Source organism: Chroicocephalus ridibundus, chromosome 10 (genome assembly GCF_963924245.1).
Source record: "Chroicocephalus ridibundus chromosome 10, bChrRid1.1, whole genome shotgun sequence".
Classification (NCBI taxonomy): domain Eukaryota; kingdom Metazoa; phylum Chordata; class Aves; order Charadriiformes; family Laridae; genus Chroicocephalus; species Chroicocephalus ridibundus.
This window is the reverse complement of record NC_086293.1, coordinates 21,897,130-21,923,244: the sequence shown is the minus strand read 5'-3', so window position 1 is coordinate 21,923,244 and position 26,115 is coordinate 21,897,130. Positions and strand designations below refer to the sequence as shown.

At 40.2% G+C, this 26,115-nt stretch overlaps 1 protein-coding gene across 1 annotated transcript; it reads left to right on the top strand.

Moving 5' to 3' along the window:
- The first annotated feature begins 6,325 nt into the window (after nucleotides 1-6,325).
- Nucleotides 6,326-23,725, top strand: RUVBL1 (RuvB like AAA ATPase 1). Its single transcript, XM_063348307.1, has 11 exons — nucleotides 6,326-6,551; nucleotides 7,275-7,361; nucleotides 7,989-8,121; nucleotides 12,110-12,261; nucleotides 13,567-13,656; nucleotides 14,501-14,650; nucleotides 15,982-16,045; nucleotides 17,211-17,409; nucleotides 19,431-19,533; nucleotides 22,685-22,776; nucleotides 23,089-23,725. The coding sequence occupies exons 1-11, from the start codon at nucleotides 6,411-6,413 to the stop codon at nucleotides 23,246-23,248; spliced, it is 1,371 nt and encodes a 456-aa protein (XP_063204377.1). The 5' UTR covers nucleotides 6,326-6,410; the 3' UTR covers nucleotides 23,249-23,725.
- Nucleotides 23,726-26,115: the final 2,390 nt, after the last annotated feature.

Genomic DNA, 26,115 nt, shown 5'->3' with positions numbered 1-26,115 from the left:
CGGCGGGAGGGCCCGGCCCGCCGGGTTACGGTGCGGGGGGACACGGAGGCTGAGGGGACGGCGCGCACCCCCCCCACCCGCACGACACGGAAGGGTACGAAACCACGCGTTAAGTGTCACTAAAAGGTGACCCAGCGAGGCAAAAATTAGTCAAACTCCTCGCTATTCGTGTATCGGGCAGCCCAGCCCACAGGGTGACAGCACCCGGCCCAGGACGAACAGCCCCGACTCACCTCGGCACCCTCCCACAGGACCCCTCTGCCCGGCCGCCTCCCCCTCCTGCTCCAGGAGAGGCAATTAAAGCAGTTTACTTTGATGGCCACACACCCAACAGCTGGTGTCCCCTCCCCAGGTGTGTCTGGGGCTCATCAGGCCTAATTGCAGCAGGAGGGAGCCAAGAGCACCGGCTGCAGAGAGCCCTGGGGCAGGGGTTGTTGTAACTGCCCCTGGGGCACCAGCACCTTCCTCTCATCATGCCCACGCTAATTAGGCTGCTGAGTTCAGCCCGCTCGCTGTCACAGCTCACCTTCTTTCTGCCTGCAAGGAGACCCCCACCCTGCCGCCGCTGGAAGGATGGTGCTGAGATTTGATTTCAAAGTCACACAGACATTGCAAATTCACACGAAAAAGCAGGTCAAGATTTGGATCATTTGCTCTCCTTATGCTTAATCACCAATTTCTGTGTTTGCATAATTCATTTTCCTGTAAAAGTATACTTATGTTGTGTAGGATGCTTCCTAAAAGTCTTACCTTTTAGGGATTAAGAATAACCAAGATTAACAAGAGTGATGAAGCTTAGAGAGGCAAAGGGCAGGAGCACATTTCACTGGTTTAAGTCACTTGGCCTTACTGATAACCCAGGAGGCACACAGGGCCAAATGCATTACACCATAAAGCTTAACACATGTGCTCTGCATCCTAATTAGCGACTACTAAATACTCCTAAGAACCACCTCAAATGATAACAGCTGTTCACCAGCCAAGAAGGCAATACTCTATCATGGACCTCCCATAGGTGTCCAACTAGACTAGACTTGCACTACATTCCACAGATATTTTTCTTTGAGAACAGTGCTTTTTTTCTTCCCCTGTGCAGTAATATATTGCTAATAGTACTTAGCATTCACATCTGAATAGCTAATGAATGAGCCAGAAGCATAAGATGACTCGCCTAAGGTTATTGCCAGCATCATAGGTTTAGTTTTTAGCTTTGACTCCAGACCCTGGGCTTTTTCCTTACCAAAAAAAAAAAAAAAAAAAGTTGCTTCATATAACAACACTTTAAAGTTAGGTACAAATTTCCCCTCCTTCCCAAACACACAGAAGTCAAGATGACAGAATCAATGACTCAGTGACAGGGGAGAAAAAATAGCAGTCATTCCTAGCGCTTGGTGCTATTTGAGAGACAAGTATCTCCCTAAAGGAAAGAAATGAACTCGCAAGGAGTACTGCCAAGGCACTGAGCTAGCCTGGTTAATCGGCTTGTGGAGCAGAATAGTTCAGCTTGATGGGAGCTCTGTCATGGGAGCCGAATTAAGCATAATGTCACTTTTCAGACCAAGTTCCCAGGCTTTGAGTAGTTTCCTGTTAAATCATAAGGCTCATGTACACTTCATTGCCCCAAACGTCTCAATCTGTTATATCAATACATACTTGCAAAGTGAAGTTCTATTCCCATAAGAAAAGGCCCTACACAGTTATAATCCACACTGATACCCCTGTATCATATTACCTACCATTTAATTATTTTTTTAGCATTAATTATTAGATGAGTTCAGAAGGAAGAGGTGTAAAAAGGTCCAATTCCTAACCAGAAGAGGGATTAATCAGAAGTCCTCCGAAAAACATCTAAAATAACTGCCATTTTCAACAACGCCTAGAGGTCTAAGAGTTTTTACAGCCCTTGTGGAAACCGGCAATGAGGTAAAGGAGGGGCCTGTTTCGATGTCCCACAGGGCAAGAGGCTACAGCAAGGGCTCAGGTGTGACACATTTTGCTCAACTGCCAACTTACCAATGGAACAACGAGCTGCATTTTGCTCAGACAATAATTAGAGGGATACTGCATAGAACTCATGGGGTGAAAAAAAAAAGAGAATTCTTTTTGCTAAGGAGATGCAAGGAGGGAATATAAAAATCCATGGGGAAATGGATTTAATTCCACTGCTCACATAAAAATGGTGGCATTTCTTTTATAACCTTATGTTAGTGACCTGCAAGAAGGAGGGGTATGAAGTAGAAATTTGGGTTTGTTCTTAGTTTTCTTCCTTTAGACACAGGAAAGACTTACAATTCTCTAGATTGGGAAGGCAGTTGTCCTTATGCAGTGGGAAGGGGAAAAAAACAATTCCCATGTAAATTTGCTACAATGTATACAGTTTTGTTGTTACCACTCAAAATATACCTCTCTCTCTCCAGGATTTTAGAGTCTGTGGATCTGATTTCCCAACATATCACTTGAAGGCACAGCTCTTTGCAAGCTCAGGGTGCACATGGTACCTGTGAAACCAATACATTTAGATCAAGGAGGAGAAATTTGATAGAGACATAAGCACTTTTATTCAGTGTTTTGAGAGATCCATTCTGTTAGCTTAGTTTACAAAGTTTTAGAATTAATTACAGATTTGGAAATTAAGAGATAGCATTCGTTAAGATTCATCACTCCTATTGCTTTACTGAAGAGTAGGAAAAACCTTTCAGCTTCTTTTGCAGGAAACAAACCAGAACAACCACACACACACACAGAGGTCCTGATGTTACTAAGACAGAGAGGGGAACACGACAAAATGAAAGAATCCCAATTTCTCCAGATTTTTCTATATCCCCTATGAAGCAAGCACTTTATAGCATTTAGCTGTTTTCCTTGTTTTCTCCTTAACGTGCCATTCCTCTTCCCAGTTTTTCTCTTTTGTACTGAATTTCTTCCTTAAGAAGTGTTCACTTTAATTGCTAAAGTTTATGGACTCATGGGAGAAAGGGCAGGAAGTCAGACTTTTGGGATAGGGTAAAAATGTAAAGGTCATTCACACACTCACACACACATAGTCTCTCTCACTCCAAAAATAATACACTATTTGACAGTTTCAGGATTCAGCATGTCCCATTGAAATTTGAAAGCTTATGTGAAACTGGGCCACGTCCTGTAACCTCAAACATTTAGTCTAGGAAAACAGCTCTCAAGTCTCCAGCTCCCACATCGGGTATCGCATGACGTCTGTGCCAAATAGGAGACCTCAAAGAGGGGGGCAAAAGAAACGTTGGTAAAATGAGTTGATTAAACCTGGGGAATAACAGCTCAGACTGTTAGTGACAGGTATTATTTTTTCTGGTTAACTGGCAGTGAAATATTAAATTATACTTAAAGCATCTATAATATGAGATGGGCAGAATGGTCGAACAACCTACTCATATTCCATCTGGCGGCATGGACAAAGGAGAAAGATGACTCATGCTTTGCAACTTAATTATTTTACCCACCCTCTCTAATGTGTTAGCTGTTAAAAAAAAAATCACAAAAAATAATGTTAAGGTTGAGGTTCAATATATCCTCATACTGATGCATCATAACACATCAGACATCAATCATAAAAGATCATTTAAGCTATTTAAGTTCAATTCTAAACTTTCCAGTAGTTCCACATGTACTCTGCTCTTTCCGGGCAATAAACAATTAATCCTGTGTGGTCTAAAGGCTTAATGTTTATTTTCCCTCACCCAAACCTACTCTTCCCCTCTTTAACTGCAATTTCAGTACAATGCTCAAAGAACATATGGAATGAGTAAAACAATCAATACAATGAGATGTGCCAAACCACTCATAGCTTATGGATGATTGTAAACCCTGTGAAGTGATACTTACTTGAGCAAGTAAGAGAAAGAAGACAGCTTCACATCTAGCAAGCAAACAATTGTTTACTGGCTCTTTTTCATATGGAAATATCCTCTTCTACTGCAAATACAAACTCAAACCATTTTCATAACAATTTCTGCAGGTCAGTACTAAAATTGTACCTTCATCCTGGCAGTAGATTTCATTTCCTGAACAGCAACAGTCACTAGCAGACTGAAGTTTTAGGCTCTGCTCCAATTCTATTTTTGAAACATCACATTGCTGTAGACAAACAATTAACACTTCTCTTTCTTACCCACTTTTATCAGGAAAAATCTCTAATTGAATTAGTATTTCCAAAGTTAAAGAACCTTATGTAGCATATCTGATTTTTACATACATCCAATATTTCTGTCCTTCTAAGCTATAATGAAGATTAAGAGCAGTTCTCTATTCCTGCCATCTACATGCCTATATATCGAATTTCACAAAAAAGAAATAAGCAAATATTATTAAACAGTCTTTGAAACGCCATAATCTCAAAACCAAGCCTAGCTGCAACATCAAACGAGATAACATGGAACGTATGGACAGATTTCAGTCTAAGTTAATAAAAGAATAAGTATTTCACCCGTTGCTAGTCCTTCTAAAAAGAAGGGCCATACCTAGCCTGGACCTCTTGTTAACAGCATCACTGCTTTAAGAGCTCTCAGACTTGCTAACTATTCTTCCAGAACTGGCAGAAACTTGAGCTCTGACCAGACTTACCCACAACACTTGCGGCAGTTTAATGCACTAGAGAAATCAAAGTTGTATATTTGCTTTTTTACAAAGAAGTTCAGTACATATCGGGCATTTGTATTCTGTGACTAATATGACCCTGAGAGGATGTATAGACTCCAATAGTATACATGCTTTTCTAATTATTTAAAGGATAGCTTATATTTGTTAGATTCAAAAATTCTTAGCTAAACAGTTGTATAATAGGATATCCTTACAAAGGTGTTGAACTACATATGTGTGCAATTATATTGTAATTACAATTTTAAATGAGATTATGTAAATATAAACTGACAGAACAATTAACAGAACATGAAAGCAACAAATAGCAAAGTCTTTTCTTTGCCGAATGACATTTATAACAAAAATAATTGAAGCTCTTAAACAAAAAGGGAACAAATACCATATATGTTGTTCACGGGCTTCTGCAAATTGAGCCATAACTCCTGTCCTTCCTAAAAGCCACTCTCCTGGCTTGTACCATCACAGGAGTGTGCTTGCCGTTCTCCCTGGCAGTGCATGGGAGAGCCGAGACAGCACCATCCCTTTGCACAGGCAGCAGCTCCGCATCATGTCATGTCGATCCATTGGCCTTGAATCTTGCAGACACGGCCATAATGTTATAACCAAACACAGAAAGCACTATATATTCATGGGAAGAAAGTCCCCGCTTTTGGGGGGAAGAGAGATACCAGTATCTACAAACAAGGCGACACTGGAACTGCACATCCCCAAATCTCATCTAAAATTTCACCGTGAGTGATCTCCATCTCAACCATTTAAACACTACATAAAAGGTACAGGAGAACCCCAGTTAGCAGCTGTAACAGCCTGCAAGCTGGAGGAGCCTCACAGACCTGAGGAAATGAGGGTACAGGCTGCAAGGCCATGAAGCTGCCTGCTGAGAAGATGGAAGTATTTTTCTTCATTTCAGTAGGTCAAAGCTCAGGAAGAACGTAAGTTTTGTTGCAGGTACAGCACCTGTTAAAGCCTCAGATTCTTACATAAAGTCTTGGGACACATGGAGCAGAATTATTTTGCAGTTACACAAAAAGCTAGAAGTTAGTGAGTGACACCAAGCAGGTAACAGATCACCCTTGCTCTTTCTTTGATAAAGATCTCAAAAAAACCCTAGGAAAGCCTCCACTTACTTTTGTAAGCTAAAGCCAGCAGAGATTTTCAGAAAGCATTGCTGATGGGTCCTGGCCTGCTGTCAGCCATCCATGGGCAACCCAAGTGCCTGGGAGAGGGGCACCCAGCCCCACACCAAGCCAGGGGACACCCAGGGCTCCCTCTGCCCTGAGAGAGAGGGACACCCAGCCCCACACTGAGCTGGGGGACACACACAGAGGGAGTCTTCCTCTGCCCTGAGAGAGGGGGGGAGCACTGGCGCCAGCCCCACACTGCATTCAGCAAAGGCAAAATGCGTTCATACAGGTGTAGGGCTAAGAAACCTGCCGAGCAAAAGCAAGCAGCTTTTCCCCTGCAGGAAAGCACAGGCCTGCGCTCGCCCCCACCTCAGCCCCGGGGGTTCCTGCCTGCCGGCCGGCCCGACTCCGCCGCAGCCCCGCGCCGGGCCGGACCCTCCGGAGGCGTCGCACGCGGAAGCGGGTGGACGGACCCTAAAAAAATGCACCCCCTGTCTATGACAGGCGTGCTCCGCCCCCAATAAGAATCGAGAGCGCCGCCACGCCAGCCAATGGCGTTGCGGGGCGGGCAGAGGCGGCCGCGCGCCGGGAGCCTTGGTAACGCGCGGGCCGCGTGTGGTGAGCGCGGGTGGTTGGGGTTGGTTCTGTCCCGCCATGAAGATCGAGGAGGTGAAGAGCACCTCGAAGACGCAGCGCATCGCTGCCCACAGCCATGTCAAAGGGCTGGGGCTGGACGAGAGCGGCACCGCCAAGCCGGCGGGGGCCGGGCTGGTGGGGCAGGAGAACGCGCGGGAGGTGAGCGAAGGAGGGCGGCAGGGCCCGGCCCGGGCTCCCCGGGGGCTCTGCAGGCTCCCCCCCGGCTGAGGTGAAGGCTTAGGGGCCTCGGGCGGCGCTGGGGCCAAGCCCGGTCTTTCCTAAGTCTCGTTAGCGAGTGAAAGTCTTTGCCTGGGCTCCTCCGTGCGTTCCGCTGCTGTGCGAGGAGCGATGGGGGTAACGAAGGCTTTTCCTTAACGCCGCTACTTTTTTTGCGTTAGCTGGATGCAAGGGCAGGCGACTGTCACCCGGGTTTTAGGCGTAGAAATTGGCGTATCGAAGGCAACGAAACAAACCTACCAAAAATCCAGAGATTTGGTGCAAGTGGAGCATCTGTCTCTAGTCCGGTGTCTGGCCCTGGCTTTAGCTGATCTGTGGTTCTGAAACTCAAAGATTCATTTCCTGCTTTATTTTTAAACGTTTATATATGCATGCAACTCCAGGAGGCGGCAAGGAGTCTGTGCTCTTAGGCTGAATTTTGTTGCCTGTGATTTTTTGTTTGTTTTTTATCATGTCTGTGTCAGATAAAATGATTGTAGGAAGTAGGTTTTTCTGATCTTGCTTCACTTTTGTGTGCATGAAATTGAAATCCTCTTTATCTTTAGTAGGCTCACAAAACCTAGTATTTCTAAACACTTTGAATAATATTGGAACAAAAAATATTATAGCAATATTTGTGTTAACAGCGTAAATGCTTATTTACAGGCTTGTGGGGTTATAGTGGAACTAATCAAAAGCAAGAAAATGGCTGGCAGAGCTGTGCTGTTGGCAGGACCTCCTGGAACTGGCAAGGTATTATTTTTCTTTTTTGAGGTGAAATAAAGTATTGCCAAATCTGTTTCATTTTAATTTGTTGTCAAAACCATTTTAGGGCAGTGGTTACCTAATGTTTTCTTCTACTAAAATTTTTTTCATCAATGTGTCAACATGATTTCCTGCTTTATATTTTGATTTTTGCCGTGTCATCAATGTTGGCAGTATCTAGTGGTGTATTCAGGCATCATTAGTGTGAAACCACCTCTTGTAGGTTACCAAACACATAATATGGTCTCTGAAGAGGAGTCTTAGAAGTTAAAAACCTAAATAGTTTTTGCTGTGTTTATATTTTTCCCATGCTACTTAAGACTTTTTGCATTTGTATCAGATGTCAAATTCAATGCCCAGTGTTTTTTCTTTAAGGTGTTTTATAAGTCTGATAAAAGTCACTTTATATGTGTCTAGCTTGTTTTGGGGGGAGGAGGGTTGTTATATGTGAGAAATATGCATCAGATGGAATAGTGTTAATATTAAATTGATAGTTAATATATGGAAGGTTATATGATGAGGAAAGTTAGCTTTGTACAGAAAGAATCCTTTGTTAATTCTCATAAAAATTAATGTGTGGTTCGTGTTTTTTTTTTTTATTTTTATTCTTTTAAGACTGCTTTGGCTTTAGCTATTGCTCAGGAACTGGGAAGTAAAGTTCCCTTTTGTCCTATGGTTGGAAGTGAGGTCTATTCCACTGAGATCAAGAAAACAGAAGTTCTAATGGAAAACTTCCGGCGTGCAATTGGTAGGTTTCAGAAAACCGGGAGAATTAAGTATTTGCATGATACTTAATTTGCTTTTTCCCAGTCATCTAAAAAGGAAAGACTTTTCAGTGGTCATGGTGGTCTTCAGATCATGGTATGTTCTTTTTTTCAGCGCTGATCTTAATTTAGTGAATCTCTTCCACACTTAGTGAAGTCAGTCAATAAGGTTTTCTGTTTATAAACCATAATTTAACTGTATTATGGTTTATTCTACTTCCCCAGAATCTCCTCTCATCCTCCAGGTTCATCTCCTGGTTTTGCTTCTGACTGAATAAAACTGAAAGAAAAATTATTTTTAGTTTCTTACATTAGCAGAAATACCTGTAGACAGAAAAATGCTCCTCCTTTTTTATTTTAGTGATTTCACCCTACTAAGCAAACAGTCTTAATCAGGGACTCCCAGATGGCAGTGTTCGCCTGACTTAGTATTTCATCGAGCACAAAGAAAGTTCCATGCCAACAAAATAAATACTTTAACTTAATATCTTCCTCAATTCTAGAGTGCTTTTACAAGCTTGATGTAAATTGGTTAAATTTGCAATGCGACCTCGATGAGTATCTAAAATCCCTTATATGATAGGTGCTGACAGCTGATAAATGCCGTTAGAAGTGGCCCTTGTTTGTTTGAGGATTGGCTAAAGATAGCCTAACTGATTTTAGTACTGAACATATTAACAGTTAATTTTCCTGGTTTCTATACCATGTTTTCCTTTGGAATTCATCTAAGCATTCGGTGGCAGTAAGGTGAAGAAGTCTCTCAGTTCCGCAATGAAACAAAAGTATTCCATTGACTTTTACAAGAAAGCAACTCTCAGTAGTCTCTGGTCTTCTGGTTACCATGAATCTGGCAGGGCCTGGGGGAGGGAAGCCAGAGACTGAGTAGTCTGCAATATTTCCTTGATGTGATGAAGTTCCCTGTCAGAGATTTGGAAACCTGAACCAACAGATGAAACTTACGCCATCCATGTTGTCATTCCTAGAGACAGCAGTATTTTAACTCTCTAAGGTTTAACAGCCAGCTACATTGTTAGTTCCCTGCATTCCCTGAATGTCAGTAGAGAGACACTTCTAAACAAATATTGGTGTTAATGAAAGATGGAACTTCTTTTATTCCTTTCTGTTGAATTACATGTCACATTTTCATAACACAACCTTTATTGAATATTTTTATCAGCATACAAAAGAAAACAAACCTCTGAAATATTTTAAAGGACTAGTAACTACCGTTTTTCATAATGAAACACTTTCTAATCATGTTTAAATCTCAGTTACGTTTTCGCTTCCCTGCCTGGTAAGTAAATAATTTACAAGGGTGCATTTTGAAAAAAAAAATATTTTGTATGCACAGTGCAATGTCAGCTGTGACTGGTGCAAGAGAAGCTTGAGCTCGCATGTCAACCAGTACCTTTCACTTAGGGTTGTGGTTGGTTCTTTTTTTTTGGGGGGGGGGGCTGTTGGGGAGGAGTCTTGTATAATTCCTTATTAGCAGGTTCTGTACACATTATCTATTGCTCATATTGTGCATTTTACTTTGAGATGGTTTAGCCATCTCAATTTATAAAAATGATGAGGGATGTTAACATCAATTTTTTTACCTTTTTTTGTTTCTTGGAAACAAGAGAGTCTGACTGGTTTGGACCCATCACTGTATAAGGAAACTAGGATAACTCAGAGTTTACAGAATTTTTATTGTTTGGAGTCTTTAAATAACAGACTTGCCGCAGTCTCATGGCCAAGTACTGCTTGGGGTATAGTAGAGTGTGTAATACCTAAGAAACATAAAGGGACAGAGTGGGAAATGAGAAGATGGAATTGTTGTATGGGTTAAAAAAGCTGAGAGAGATTAATTCTGCGTAGGGCTTATTAGAAGCTGTGAAGGATGATGACAGTAGCTAATGTTAGAGCTCAGTTGCAGTAAAAAATAACTACTGGAATAGCCACTTAAATAGCATATCTGTTCCCCGTGTCTCCAAATTGTAACTGCCAGTAAATCAAACAAGCATTATTTAACTCCATGTAGTGCTATTGAACCAAAACATGAAATAGCCCACAGTTGCCTTCTTAGACTTGTGCCTCTGATTTGTAAGTAGGAAATGTCTATGTTTAACTTTGAGCTCTTTTGAGAATGAAGTTTGTAGTTGATACATGCAGATTCATTTGAAAACAAAGGATAATCAGCAGCAAGTTCAAAGCATTGGTTACATTTGTTCATATTATGTTTGTCTGTAAATGTTTTTTATAGACACATCTGTATGAGCACATTAGGTTAGATTAGAGGCAAGCTTTTGAAGGGCAAATCTCTAGGTTGCCCTCACTGGCTCGGCTTTGGTTTGCATTGTGGAGCAGACTCTGAGCATGCGAACTGGATTCTTTTCAGATGAAATGAAACTGGAAAACGTGCTTTAGCAGCATACAAAATATGCCCCAAACACAAATGGGCTTCCAGTTTTTCAGAGCAGAATAGAGCTTGTGCTGAAAGATTAGTAGCAAAACAAAAAGGAAAAACAAACCTGTGAATGCCCACTTCTCAGCACCAGCACTTTCCCATATTGCTTCGCGTTCCTTGCATGCGTAGCCTATGTGTTGCAGCCTTGTCTAAGTCAGTTTTAAAACTCAAAGTTTCATTAATTATTTTTTTTTGTCTGATGTTTTGGCATACCTGACAAACATTTTAAAAAATTACTGAAATTAACTTTATATAGAACTTTTTATGTAGTGCTAAATAAGAGAAAGCAAACATTTCTTACCAAGAAATTATGTTAGCCACAATTACCCGTTTCTCACATTTCAAATCTTAATTTGGGTCCAGTAGAGGGAGACAGACTCATACTTGTCAGTTCTTGATATTTCCCTATCAGCAACTCAAGATTACTGGTGAAGTGTCTGATCTATTTCAAAGCAAAATGAAAAGTTATGGAACAAGGAAAGTTTTATAAAGTCCTAATAGCCTCAGACTGGGCAGGATGACTTCCTTATATCTTGTTACAGCCTATTCATTATTTTTGGTATGGCATGTGTGTCTCGTAAAATACTTTATAGAGTCTCTTCAGATGTGGGTTCTTTGAACTTTTATGTCATTAGAACATCTGCATAATTGTAGTGGTGATGGTGATGATAGTGGTTTTTCTGTGGAACAGTATAACCGTAAAACTCTTCAGTTCTATATTATTCATCAATTTAAAATAACTTAGTTAATTACAATAGTCCTGACTGGAATAGAAGATACCCAGTACTATGATGATTGCTCAACTGCCTGAAAACTAACAAAGTAAGGATGTAATTGTCAGCTATTTTGAAATAGTTTTAAATTTACATTATTGCAGATTCTGCTAAATTTTATCTAGCTCGCCTTTTGCTATTGACTTGAAAAGTATTTTAAATTATACATTAACCATTTCTTAATTTTATGAGGTTCTAGCACAATACCTGTTAATCAATTTATATTATTTTAAACTTGGTTGCTAAAATTTGAAGATTTTTACGAAGTTACTTTTTTCTCGTGTCTTTTTCCTTACTTTGCGGGGCTTTTCTGGTTACACAAAGATTGTGTAAAACTTGCAGTCATATTAGTGTCACTGATCTTTAGTTTTAGAAGATGAACTGCTTCTCTGACAAAGGGGAACAAATCAAGCAAATCCCCTCTTTGGGGGAGAGAAAAGAGAGAGGATGCCGACATTTGCTTCAAGAATAATAACAGACAGAAAGAAGATAGTTTCTTAAGAGTTCAATAAACTGCTTTGTAGGTCACAACTTGGGCTGAACTTTGGCTCTGATGACACAGGATGAATATTCTCACTTAATATTGAAGGAGACAACAATAATTGATCTTTCTACTTTTGAAAGTAAAAAAAAAATACTATTAAATGTCATGTAGCCTAATAATATGGTACATTCTGTTGGCAGTAATACAGCAGACTGTATCCAGCCATCGATTGGTGTACTGAAACTATTCTAAACAACTTCTTGCAGGGTTGAGGATTAAGGAGACCAAGGAAGTTTATGAAGGAGAAGTCACAGAACTAACTCCATGTGAGACTGAAAATCCTATGGGGGGTTATGGCAAAACCATCAGCCACGTAATTATAGGACTCAAAACTGCAAAGGGAACCAAACAGTTGAAGGTATGTATGGTAGAGTCTCAAAAATTTCCTTAAGTATTTCAGGTCTGCATCTTCTATTTTTATCACTTCTTATTTCCATTGCAAGCTCTTGATCCCCATCTCTGTAGAGTGGGGATGCCAAGAGGCTGTTTTCTTTTGCTATACAACTTTATCCTGTTCCTGAGCGTGTATGTTTATCTGCTCTGTGTAGAATATTTAGATGCTAGTCTTGTCTCTAATTGCAACTGGGGATAAACCCATCACTCAGTTAGCAGCCTCTGTAATTCTCTGTTTGGCAGCACACACTTGTATGTCTTCAAAGAGTTAAAGGAGAATGTAAGCAGGAAGAGATCCTGATGCAGTTTTGCAGCAGTATGAGTATCACAGAAAAATGTGCTGAATTGGGATTCTGAACTATGATCTGTCTCAGTCCATGATATGCTCGCACTGACCCTGGCTATAAATTCATGTTCATGATAACAAACATACGAGAAAGGTCTTGTTTGGTTTTGTTTTCCTGATTTCTCAACTGAATTTTTGAGGATGGTTTTGGGAAATCTTGCCTACTTCAGTATAAATTATTCTTTCTGTCACATCCCTTCTTTCTACACGGGGATGTATGCTCTAGTGAATATTTGATTTGAACTGGGAATTGAACTGGTATGTTGCCAGCTCAGACCCACTTTCCCTTTGTTTTCTTGTACAAGTCTCTGTCCGTGTTCAATTTCTCTGTCAGTTAGAGAGAACTGAAAGCTGTCACTCTTGCTAAGTATCATCTTGCATGCGTTCACTCTGAAAACAAGAAAATGCAGAGCAGGAATGAATAAACATGTACTAAAACAAAAGCATCTAACGTATTCCGCGTTCAGTCTCCCTCACACAGCTCCACAGAGGGTACAGATTCAAGAAATCAAGTAGCATAATCCAGTGCTATAGCCAGATTTTTTATAAAAGTTTTGTTAGAAAGCAAGAGGAGAGCTACATCCTAGGTATAAATATATCGTTACATTACACAAAGGCATACTTTGTGATAGTAACTGGTGTCATTATCATAATGTTTCTGGCACTTACAGATAGTAGGCTTACTTCCTTCACGTAGCAGATTGTTTTTTGGTAAGAAAGTAAGTTTTGTGCATCTTCTTCCAGTTTTATTCTCTATCACTACTCCAAGTATTGCAGCTTTGTAAAAGCCTAGAATTATTGTTGAGGGGAGTTGGAGTTTAATTTTGTCTAGTGGGAGTGAGCTTTAGACTAAATTTCTCTTCCTTTATTTACCATAACAATATGGAACTGTTTTGACCAACTGTGATGTTCGCTTGTCCCCAGCTGGACCCAAGCATATTTGAAAGCTTGCAGAAGGAGCGAGTGGAAACCGGTGATGTTATTTATATTGAAGCAAACAGCGGAGCCGTCAAGGTAAAAGAAAAGTTGTGCACTTTTCTGCAGGTGTATATATTCTTGCAGACCTTTCTCTGCCTTTTTCAGAAGGCTCCCTGATTTATTAACCTTAACTGACATGAAATGGTTATACGGAAGTTTTAAAAAGAGCCCAGTGTTGCCCTTATCTGCAGAGAGAATGCTCTCTTGCACAGAAGGAAGGTGGTCATCTGGTTCACAATTAAGGTCATCTGGCAAGGAAGCTATCACTGATGCTGTCTGGATGAGTTTTCTTTTCTGTAAGATCAAGACATCTTTAAGGGAAGGAGGGAAAAACCAAGCAACTTTAGTCATTTTCAGGCTGACATATGCAGTGTATTTAATCTTTCTTTTATCGCTCTGGTATTTTCTCCACAAGATATATACATGTAGAAGGGAATGCTGCATTAGTTAGCATTCTTTTCATATCTGATTTAGAAAGTAGTGTACAGCAATACTTGCTGTTTAATGGATGAGCATAATATTTTGTGTCATATAATAAATCACCCACCTACAAAGGAGTGTTGAACAGTTCTCCCAATCTCTAGTTAATCTGCTGGATTTGTCCTTTAGCAAGAATTGCATACGGTTAAAAAAAGGGGAGGGGGGAGTGGAATATTCTTACCACTGAAAATATCAGGTGTTTTTCAACAGAGTTTTTGAGCTTTGATCAGTAGATAGCGTATGCCTGTTGCTAAGCAGGGAGCGGGGATGTCTGAATTGTCAGAAGCAGCTTGTCTGGACTGGGATTGTGAACCAAGCCCTTTATCAAGTTCACATCACTCAAGGTTTTGGCACTGAAACTAATTCTATACCTGGGTTTCTCTTCTTTGCTTTCTCTCAGAGGCAAGGCAGGTGTGATATCTATGCTACGGAATTTGACCTTGAAGCTGAAGAGTATGTTCCCTTGCCAAAGGGTGATGTGCACAAGAAAAAGGAAATTATTCAGGATGTCACCCTGCATGACTTGGATGTGGCCAATGCTCGACCTCAGGTATCTGACTCCACAGATGAAGTCTTTACAGAAAAATTATTTGACATGGATGTCGTGGTTACTAGAATAATCAAGGAGATGTAGAAAGCTAAGCTGTCCTAAACCACCCTCAAAGATTCGACTATAGGAAAAGCAGTAGGTGTTACACCGTGAAGGCCAGTCTACCTCTCCCCTCTGGAGGGAGGTCATGCTGCAGTTGGCTACCTTGGCAGCCCTGCCATACAGGTTGAAGGTTGCTGGTTTAGGATTCATGCAGCTGGTTATGGAATATTTATCAGAGCACATTTCCTAGCACTACAGAGAACAGCCTTATAGCCATAGTGGAGCTTCCACATGGACATTTGGGATCCGTTGCCTTCACAGTTAGTGCATAAACTAGATGTAGTTTTCCCCTTCCCCTCCACCACTGTACCCCTCCATCCCCTGCAAAAAATGAGCAGTGTGGGCTGCTCCTTTTCCTACATACGTAAGGTAGCAGCAGCCAAATCTGCATAATTTTATTTATGGAAAGTTCTGAAGACAGATTAATTTATTCTACTTTGTGTTTATGGTATTGTGGCCGTGAAGTGGAAAATGCAAGCACTGTGATAAAAGGTCACTAAGTATTTTTGATGGCGGTGGATTCTATTGATGTCCCTACTTCCTTCAGAAATGTTTCCTAACCTCTTGTTAAATTTCCTTGTGACTTTCAGTAGAGCTCTGAACATACTGCAGCAAAGAAATGAAAACATGAGAATCACTTGCTGTATCTCAACGAAAACCCAGTATTGAGGGAATCCCATCTACGTCATAAATATAAGCCACTAACAATACAGTATCTTTATTTAAAGGCTGGCATCCCTACAGTATGATATGCAAGCCCTTAACCTATTCCATTTCAAAATAAATATCCTTTTTCCAACAAAATCATTTACATGATAAAAATCAAGGTGTTCAAAACTCTTAAAACTTCAGCATAATTGTTCCTGTGTTTACAGGTTGAACACCTACCATGCACGCGGGCAATCCAAGTTTCTGTGTTCCCTGACAATTTTAGTCCTTATGAGCTTCTCTGTGACAATTTTTTTAAAAGAGGATATCTCATTTTGGTTTTTTATGTTCTTCAAATGAAGGAGGCTAAAGTAAGGGTGAGGAGGTAGCTAAATGATTATGTTTAGAGTACTGCTGCAGTGAAGTGACCTAACCTTTGACAGATTATCAACAACTGCTGATGTAAAGCATCGAGTTAACGGCAAGGAACAATTTCTTTAACCAATTCCTGATTTATAAAGTTCTTGTGGTATGTGCTCACTATGAGACCTCATAGCTGATCTGTAACTTTCTTCTCCTAGGGTGGGCAAGACATCCTTTCTATGATGGGGCAATTGATGAAACCTAAGAAAACTGAAATTACTGGTATGAGTCCTGCATGGTATTTTTAGACAAATATAATCTATATGTTTGCCAGTTAGAAGAGGATTAAAACCAGAGTTATTCATGCACCACATCTAAATGAATGTCTATATAATATGTATTCATATTCAGGTTTCAAAATAGAGCTGCTAGAATTGCAATGGCTGGAAACAGTACAACGTGTTATTAGTTCACACATAGAGTGATAAAATACTGTACTCTGCACCTGTTTTCCTGGGGAGAAAGAGGTTAGAGTGCTAGTGCAATCCCCCTTTCTCAGAACATTCCGGCCAGAGAGCGTGAGGTTCACGCTTTGACAACCAGCCAAACTGAACAACAACAAATCTAAAAAATGTTGTTAGGATGCATGTTTAAGTGAAGCAACCGTACTGAATTTCTGTGGAGCAGAAAAATAACTTCTAAATACTCTAACCTTGGTTTGGTTTAGACACCGCTATAGCAGCTGTCTGTTGACTTGATGCTCTAAGTGCACTGCTGCTCTTCCTACCTACAGATCATTGGAGGGAAAAAAAACCTCTACGGAAAGATCTATTCTTTTTGCTTTGAAATAAATGATGGTTCAGTAAGTGACTACCTAAATTTAGATCAAAGTCTGTTTCAATACCTAACTTGAATGGCAGTCTTTTGAAGTATTTCGTCTGTCCCAGAGGTCACTTTGCTTATTCTAATGTCAGATTTATCGATGTAACATCTTGCATAGCTTTGAGATCCATATGTTCACAGAAATTTATATAGCCTTGTTTTTTCTGCTGTTGTTAAACACAACTTCTTTGCTGAAATACAGGAGCAATATTTTGATCTTTCAGTAATGTTCTTTTAGGCCATGCTTGGAAACTGTTAAGTTTCATGTTTTAAACTGAGGCTTGACTGACTTACCCACCCGCCAAAATCCCCAAACCCACAAAAATCATAGTTTTTCATAAGCAATGTGAATGGACAGACTACACCAGTTAAGTGCTACAAGTTCAGACAGATGTCTCCCCAACAGAGTAGAAAATGCCACAGAATTTTAGCGTCATAGAGATTTTTCCCTGTGATGGTAAGATACCAAACCGTGAAAAAAATCAAGATTTTTACTTGCTTTAAGTTTTTCATACAGACCTATAGTTCACTAGAACAACACCTAACGGTTTCTTTTTGTTCTCAGACAAACTTCGAGGAGAGATAAATAAGGTAGTGAATAAATACATCGATCAAGGCATCGCAGAGCTAGTCCCAGGTGTACTCTTTGTAGATGAAGTTCACATGCTGGATATTGAATGTTTCACATACCTGCACCGAGCACTGGAATCTTCTATTTCCCCCATTGTCATCTTTGCTTCCAATCGAGGAAACTGTGTTATCAGGTATGACGTCTAAAGTTGAATTTTCCAGTTTGCATTGGTCCATAAACCTTGGAATTAGTTGTAGCAGCAGAGTTATAATCTCTGGAGGCTTTTGCCTCTGATACTGACATCTGTGATAATCCCTGGTTTTTTTTACAAGCTGCATCAGTGCTCAAGAACTGCTTCTGAGCTTCATGATGGGACAGGCATTTAATGCCAGGCTGACTGAGTTAAAGCAGAATGGAGTTCCTCCTTTTGTTTCCACTGACACATTCCACTTTCTCTAAAAGCTTCTACATTGTTTTATTTCCTGGGTGACCTGTAACAATTACCTTTCTGACTGGATACCTCAGCACATCTGTTGCTTGCACATTAGGAACATCAAAAGCAGCAGGGCTATAAACCTCCGCTGCTTCTGGATCATTTTGCTGTTTGCTATCCTCATTGCATCAGACTTAAGCTTCCTGTTCTTACTGTTAAAGCATGTCACAGTTCAGCCTCTCCCCACGCTTCATTATTTCCTACGTTGGTCTGGCTTTTTGTGATTCTTCAGTCTTGCCAATTAACTTGTTTTTCATCTCCACTTCAGTTCGTGCCTCCACTTCAATATTTTGCACCCACACAATGCATTCTTTGCATGTTCAGTAAAAGTGCTCTCCTCTTTCAGATTCTTCCTTAAATTCTACTGCTAATTTGTGGTCTAGGTCTAATTATGTCTAAACAAGCTGTCATTAGCAATGATTGCTACTCTTTAAATTGATTTAATTCAGCTGTGTAACCAGCTATTCTTTTCCCTCTTAGTGGCTCATCTGGTATTAATCTTTCTCTGCTTGCATTGCTTAGAAGTTAAGGTGATAAGCCCTTGAAAAATGTTTAAGGTGGACATTGCAGCACTCTCTTTGTAAAGGCGTAAAAAGGCTGTCTTGTAGTAGTAGAGCAAATAGAGATCTGTCAGCATGGATTGACTGCAGATCTTGTTATGAAAACGCTGTGATTTAAGAAAGGAAGATTTCCATAGAATAGTTGTATCTTATTTTGCTAAATTAGGTCCTTAAAAGCAAGCTCTTAACTGTATCCTACTATCTCAAGTAGTTAGCAATGCTCTAATTTGCCAACTGATGCCTCTTAAAAGGGTCAGGGGAAAATTAATTGTATAGTATAGTTGATTCTGTAACCTCATAAGAGAAGGAATCACTTCAGATGAGAGAACACCATCTACTCGAGTACAGCAGATGATTGCAGGGCATTTTGATTCATTTCCCAAGAAAGACCATGGCCAAAGCTGCAGTGCCTGAATACTAGCACTGAACTTAGAAACGTAGTTCTCTACCAGTACTTTACTGTTTTTACCTGCAATCTCTGTAGATAATCTCATGAAATCTGGATATCTTTCACTCTTGACTTCACAGCAAATTGTGGTGGTCTTGGAAAACCAAGGGTAGATGTATCTGCAGCCTTTGCTGTTGAGTGTTGTACATCAAACAAATAAAATGGTTGGGGGCCTAGATCCTGCTCAGTCTTTCATGCACAGACTTCCACTTCTCAATTTGCTGGATTGCAAGCAGGGAAATGTAAACCCCTGCAATATTCACTAGAAGGACCGGGAGAAGGATTGGACAGAGTAATGGCTTATTCGTCAAGAGGGGATGTTCTCCAAATGGATGATAGTGTATGTAATTTCTGCCGATACTGCTAAACAACTTAGTAAGAATGATTTGTTCCTTGTTGGGAGATACTTTGGAACTTTAGATAAGACTGTATTGTAAGGTACAATGGAGGTAAACATGAAGAAAAGGACCACCTCTAAGTATTTTTGAGTGGCATGTTTAAGAGCTCCAGAAATAGTATTTGTTTCCCTTGGGCTGTCCAGTATGAGCTTCAGACTGGAATGTTTCCTGTCTCTGTCTGGGGAGTGTCTCTCTATGGGAATACACAAGAATTGTAAACTAGTAGATGTGTAGTCACTTACAGCTGATACTAGTCAAATCAACGTACTGAACTCAGAAGAGTATCTGATCTCGTCCTGTTTGGCTCTCCTTCAGAGGCACAGAGGATGTAGTGTCTCCTCATGGAATACCACTGGACCTGCTGGATAGAGTGATGATTATCCGAACCATGCTGTATACACCCCAAGAAATGAAGCAGGTATGCACAGCGTTTTAAGAGAAATTCTAAAAAGTCCCCGGAGTTCTAGTCTGTTGGGATGACTGCTATGTTTCTGTATATTCTGTTACTATAGAGCTGTTGGACGCTTTGTGGTCACCAGGGTTTGTGCCAGAAAGCTTACCGCTTCCTAATTGCATGCTGCTTTAGTAACCATTTACAGTAAGCTGGTTATTACGCATGCAATTTCTCTCATTTCCACCCACTGATGAGTTGTATTGGTAAGCAAATCTAGAGCTGAAAGTGACATCTCACTTGCATGAAATAACATGAATTGCTAGCTGACCTTATCTCTTGCACAGATGTGCTTTCCATACAGTTTGCAGGTTCCAGCAGGTAGTGGTTTTTCAGCTGGTACCAGATGAAGTGTTATGTTTGGGGATCTTTGGTCCCAGACCCCAGGCTCTTTCTCCATGTAAGAGGTGAGAAGGACTGAGGAACGTAACTGCACGCGCAGCATTTTTGCCTCTATGCCCTGTACTATAGCTTTAACTTCCTAGGTAGGGAAGATTTTCATGCTCCTAGTCAAGTTTGGAAATGTAAGCACAGTGAGTGTTGCAGAGATATGCTTCTGAATGCCTGAAACTTTTCCTGTGGGGCCATCACAATGTATTGTGTATCGATTATAATGCTTGGGTGCCATTATGATGCATCGTGTCAAAGATCCCCCTCATTAGCGTCTCAATGCTGTGAAGTGACACAATGCAGAAGACATTAGGGTTTATCATGTCAATTCTTTGTATTATTTAAGAGATAGTGTCAATGGAGGAGAGCGTTGTCACAAGATAATAGTCTCCTGCTGCTGGATAAGTGCCAAGGTGAAGCCGAGGCATTTATCGAATATAAACATAGAGGCAAAGCTTCATTTCACTTGGTTTGAAGAGCTTTTCACATACGGCCGTTGTGAGCCATTCTTAAGATGATTTTTTCGTACCTAAAAGGACACTTTAAAGCTTTATGGCATAGATTACAGTAGAAGCAGCCCAGCAATTCAGTAATACGATTATGTTTTGTCTGCATACAAAACCAGTTTTAAAGCTTGATTTTTACTCAGTCTGGAGGTGTTAAAGACTGTTGTCTGGACTTCCCTATACTGTATATGAATTTTTTGTACTTAGTGTAGTAGGAGCATGTACTCTGAATTACTTTTTGTTAAGGTTGCTATATATAATACCTGCCTAGTGTGCGGTATTATCATGCAGATAATACACTGTTAAAGAGCTCATTTCTGAACTGTTGTTTTTCAGAAGAGCTGGGCAAGTGCTGTGATTTCCATTCTCCCCAGGAGTGAGGGAAAGGAAGTGTTTACAGTAGCATTTCCTAAAGCTAAAAATAAGAGTCCAGACATTATGTTCCATAAATCATGTTCCCATAGTCAGATAATCTCATCTTCCCTTAAATTAAGGCTTTTGAATGACGACTTCTCTTAGGAGAAGAGGAGGAGCTATTACACTTAACTTTGGCTTCTAACTAAATACAATTGAGGTGGTTTAAAAATAAGACATCCATAAATTTATTTCTCTATCTTTGCTCCCCTTTTTCTTTTATGGTAGGAAGAAGTTTTCACTGATGATGTTTCTGTGTGAGACTCTTTGCCTTGGCCTTTCACAATTTATTTGTTTATCAGCACAAGAATTGTCCATTTATCTGCTGAAGTTTGCTCATAACCAGTTCAAAATATTTCTCTTTGTGTTGATAAAGTAGAAATCCTATTGTGTAGCCCTGCTCTGAAAGCAAGACCCACAGTTACCTTAAGGCAGCCAAAACAGGGAGAAAATTCACTTTTATGCATATTCTAGTCAGCTATTGTAATCAAACATTTTTGTGTATGTACCTGCTGTTAGATAGTAGAGGTTATAACTGGGACTTTTTGTTCCTAATGTATTTTACCTGATAAACACTTCCTTTCCTATTTCATAGCGATTCATTTATATATGTTAATGCCTTGGGCCCCGATCCTTCAGTAAGGTTCTACCAAGTTGCTAGATAAAAAGTTATTTAAAAAAAGTTGTTAAAGATGTAGCATTCAAGATACCTTGTTTCTAGAAGGGGAAGAGTAAAGTAGCAGTATCTGAATGAATGGAAAGTGATGTTTGAGTGATCTAAAAGATAAAAAAAAAAAAAAATTTTCAATTTGAAATTGCAATTTGCAGCATCATTGCCAATATTCAGTATTAGTATCTTAGCACAACTTCCTGCCATTTCAGGCCCCTCTCTTCTACACTGTTCCCTACTCTGACTCCCCTAGCGCATTTTTATGGCTTTAATTTAAACGAGAGCTTCTTGATATCTTGTTTACAAAGCTGCCAAAGTGAAAAATACCTGTATTATATGAGGCTTGCAGTTCCAGAGTTATCTCAGCACTACAACACAACATCATTATCCAGTCTGCCCCTTATCACTCAGCTGGTAATACGGACTACCGAGAGACTTGTGCCACTTTTGTTACAGCTTTATATGCTCAGGCTTATTGGTGATATCTTGCTCTCCAACTTTGTAAAGATCTTCAAACTGGTACAAGCCTGAGACTGTTCTCGAAAGATTAGATTCTTCTTAGTGATTTTTTTTCTTCTTGCAAGAATAGGTGAATCATAGAAAGTAACTTTTTGATTTATTTTACTATCTTCTTGTCAATTGAATAAAAAGTGTGTTGTGAGCTGCTAAGGAGAGGTTGTAGCTTTCTGTAGGGCTTTTTGGAGGACTCTGCTGTATAGCGGCAACGATACACTGCAAAATTTAGTAACTAATTAGCTGTCCACAAGACTCAGCCTGTCGCTTACTTCCTGCATGCTTTTTCTGTTTTCTCGCCTAAGTTCTCATATCCTGCTCCTTATTAGTAGATATACTTTGCTAACCGTGCAGAATTGTCATGAAGGGTTAGTAGTCAGACATGTTACTTCACCTGCCTTTTGCAATAATCGGGTTTTTAACATCATATTTGTCCATTGAGAGACTTAGAATTTTACAAATTCTAGTTTAGCTACCCGGGCGGTACACTGGGATGGCTCTCCACACCGTATCATTTTATAGCATCTCTCGTCTCTAAGCTGACAGAGTTTCCAGCAACTAGGCTAAGTAGTACAGTATGCCGATTGTTTGGGCTGGTACCTCACTTACTCATTCATCCCAACAGATCATAAAACTTCGTGCTCAGACAGAAGGAATTAATATTAGTGAAGAAGCTCTAAACCACCTAGGGGAGATTGGTACCAAGACAACCTTAAGGTAAGTTGAGCACAGTTGGCTTCTCTCTTAAGCACGACTGGGTCTAAAAACTGTAGGATAAGTTGCACTTGGAAGTGAGACAGCCCTCTCCCATACAATAGTGTAGTCTATTAAGAAGAATGCTAACTTTAGGAAAGAGTTGTAATCCTCCTCTTTCCTGCTGTAAGGTATGTATGTGCTGGAGGGTCTTGCAGGCTTTTTGTATTCCTGATAGAGCTGTGTGTTTCCGAACGAATCTCCCGCCCCTGCATATATTCAGTTCCCTGGGATGCACTGAATTGTAATTATTCATCCATCTCTGTTTGATCACAGGTACGCGGTGCAGTTACTGACCCCAGCTAACCTGCTTGCCAAGATTAATGGGAAAGACAGCATCGAGAAAGAGCATATTGAAGAAATAAACGAACTTTTCTATGATGCCAAATCCTCAGCAAAAATCTTGGCTGATCAACAGGAGAAGTACATGAAATGAAGAGCTGCTTATGTTAGATGCTTTGAAGTGGCTTTAACCCTTACCCAGGGCTGGCTTAATTATTGAACGAGAAATGTTAATGGTTTGTCTCTTTTGGGACTGAAAAATATTTATGAAATATTTTTCATAATTTCAATACTGAAAAGTTATGAAAAAAATTAAATGTTGGACTGTTTTGTCAGGCCAGAATTAACTAGCAAGCGTTCCTGTTTCATTATTAACAATAAGATGCTCCATGATGTCTGTGTAACATCTTAGTCTCCCTTTTATGAGTGTATATGAAATGAATAGCTCTTACCCCATCAGTTTTGTCTTTAGATTCCATTACAGAAGAGCTCTGACTGAAGTTGACACTTAAGAGCAGTCTATTTTCTTTATGAATGTTGTTTTAGAATAGTTTCCTTTTACAGATGAGAACTTTTTTTTTTGGAATCAAAGTTTGTTTGAAGTGCTTTATAATAAAATATTTCAAGAATACTGGAAGCGTGCATGCGCTTGCTCTGGCTGGTGATGCGCCTCAAGAAACAGTCAAAATAAGCTGGAATTAACAAAGCCAAATATGAATGAAACGGATCTGCAGCACGAAAACAGATCTACAGAAAAGGAAAGAAATAGCAATGGGACCTCTTTTAAAGGGTTTGCTTTTTTCTAGGCCTTGTTTTTTATTTTCTGAAGACTTCTTTGCAGAATGCAGAAATATATAGTAGTAATTATCTTGGCCCTATTTAAAGCCTTTCTTCCAGAGTAACTTATCCTTCTTTGGGTTTCTTAAAGCAGGTTAAATAAAAATTACTCTCCATCCCAGTTAGCTATTTGTATTCGCTATGTTCTGTCCCCACTTTCTTGATCACCTAGGATCAGGAAAAATTTGCAAACTGAAAATGAAATCCCGCTCTGCACAGACTGTATGAACGTAGCCTTAGGCTCTTGTTCACGAAGTGCGCTTCCTTGTTTTGTGACATACGGATACTTGATGGCTTCACAGCACTCGGAGGATAAATGGTGTAAAGATTAAGATCCTTGTAACACTGAAATACAAATCTGTGCAACCATGTAAAGGGATGAACTAGGAAAAAATGTAGAAGCTTTAACACGCGACTAACCTCACATTCTTTTAGTGATTTAGTGATTTAAAACACTTTACGTATACTTAAATAAGCGTGGTTCTTAGGTAGAGTGGGAAGGGAAGAAATAATAACTTGCCACAGGAGCCCAGTTTTAAATACCCTTTCTTTTTTTTTGAGCAGCTGCAAAGAAATTTTAATCCACGTTCCTAAATGAGAAGCTTTCTGACAAGTAGCAAACATACAGCTATTAAGCCATCCACGAACCCTTCACAGAAAGTCATCGGTTCCTCCCACTGAGAGAGTTGCAGTAGTATTACATTAGGCAGACACTGGCAATTGCTTTTTATTGCTTAAGGTAAAAAGCACCTCTGTTAATCGTTTTGCTTTCCTGAGAGGTTTTTGTTCGAAGAGTTCCTGGAAGTTCAAGAAGCTAAAATGATCCCAGAGCCATAGCATGCAGGTTTATATAAAATACATTTACATGGCTTAATTGCTGCGTATCAAATGTAACAGAGCGTCCTTGTTACATCGCAGAATCGTGACTTCTAGAACTAATGTGTGAGCTCACTCATCGGCTCTTTGGGGAAGGAGTCCAGCTGCTAAAAACCTCTGTCCTCACCCCCGTATGCTCTGGAGGCTTGTCTCGTCCTTGCGCTGAAGTGCTGTTTGTTAGTGGAAATTGCTAATGATTTTTTCAGCTCCAAAAAAAGTGGACTGGACAGCAGAGGCTGCTGGGAGGGGGGGGAAAGCGGAGCTGGAAGGAAGCTGGATGGTTTGGATTTAATAATGTTTTGATCACATTCTACCCTCTCAGTCACGTAAAAACCTGTCCCATTCTTCAAAGTAAAATTCACTACTCTGTCAGCCAGCCCTAATTAGCTTTCGTACTTTAAATAATCTATCTACTCCTTTCTCTACATTTGCAACTAAACAGTAGTGGCAGAGATATTTAATGAACGAATTTTGGTTTATCTGTGAATATTTTTGGCCAAGGAGCAATCCTGCTTTCAAACTTAAAACCCCTCTCTCTTACTGACTCCAAATGAATAAAGATTGCAACTACACCATCCGACTTATTTCCACAGTGCTTCTAAAAAGCCCTTTTTACTGCGGCAGGATGGCATCTTCTGTTTTAGTGCTGTGGCACGATGGAAAGAGCGCCAGGGATTAAGCTGCTGCATGGTCAAAACTGAACCTTTTTTTTTTTTTTTTCTGTTGCAGTTTGAAAGTCCTTCTTGGCAATGATGAATGTAGTTATTTAAGAATATAAATACCATTTTTCTTTGAGGTTTCTGAAATAGCTAACTGATCAATTTAGCGAGAAGTCTGAATAAGCCCTAAGTAATTCTGAATGCCGGAGCTGTTCAAAGTCCCAATCAACGTTTGATGGCATTGGCTTTTTACTGATAAATTCGGCTCTGTTCACACAGCAGCAAAAGACCTACTGGGGCAGTGAAGGCTTCTGCCTCCTGGAATACCGAAACCTTAAGACCACTGTTCCCACTGCTTACCGTCGCCAGGAGAGGGCAGAAACTTGTTTCTCCTTTGGCGAACCCATTATTTCCTTGCTTACAAAATGTTCTTTATAAAAATTCAAGCTCCGTAAAACTGGGAAGAAATATCTGTTCTCACAAGTAGTAAAACAAGCGATGCTCTGTAAAAGTGCAGCTGGATCGCCTCCCAGCCCGCGGAGAGCAGGCAAAGACCCGGGAAGACACGAACCGTGCACCACACACTGAAGATCAGCAGTTCCATCCCACCCTCGTTTCGTAGCTGACTTCATGACTGATGGCGCCTGTC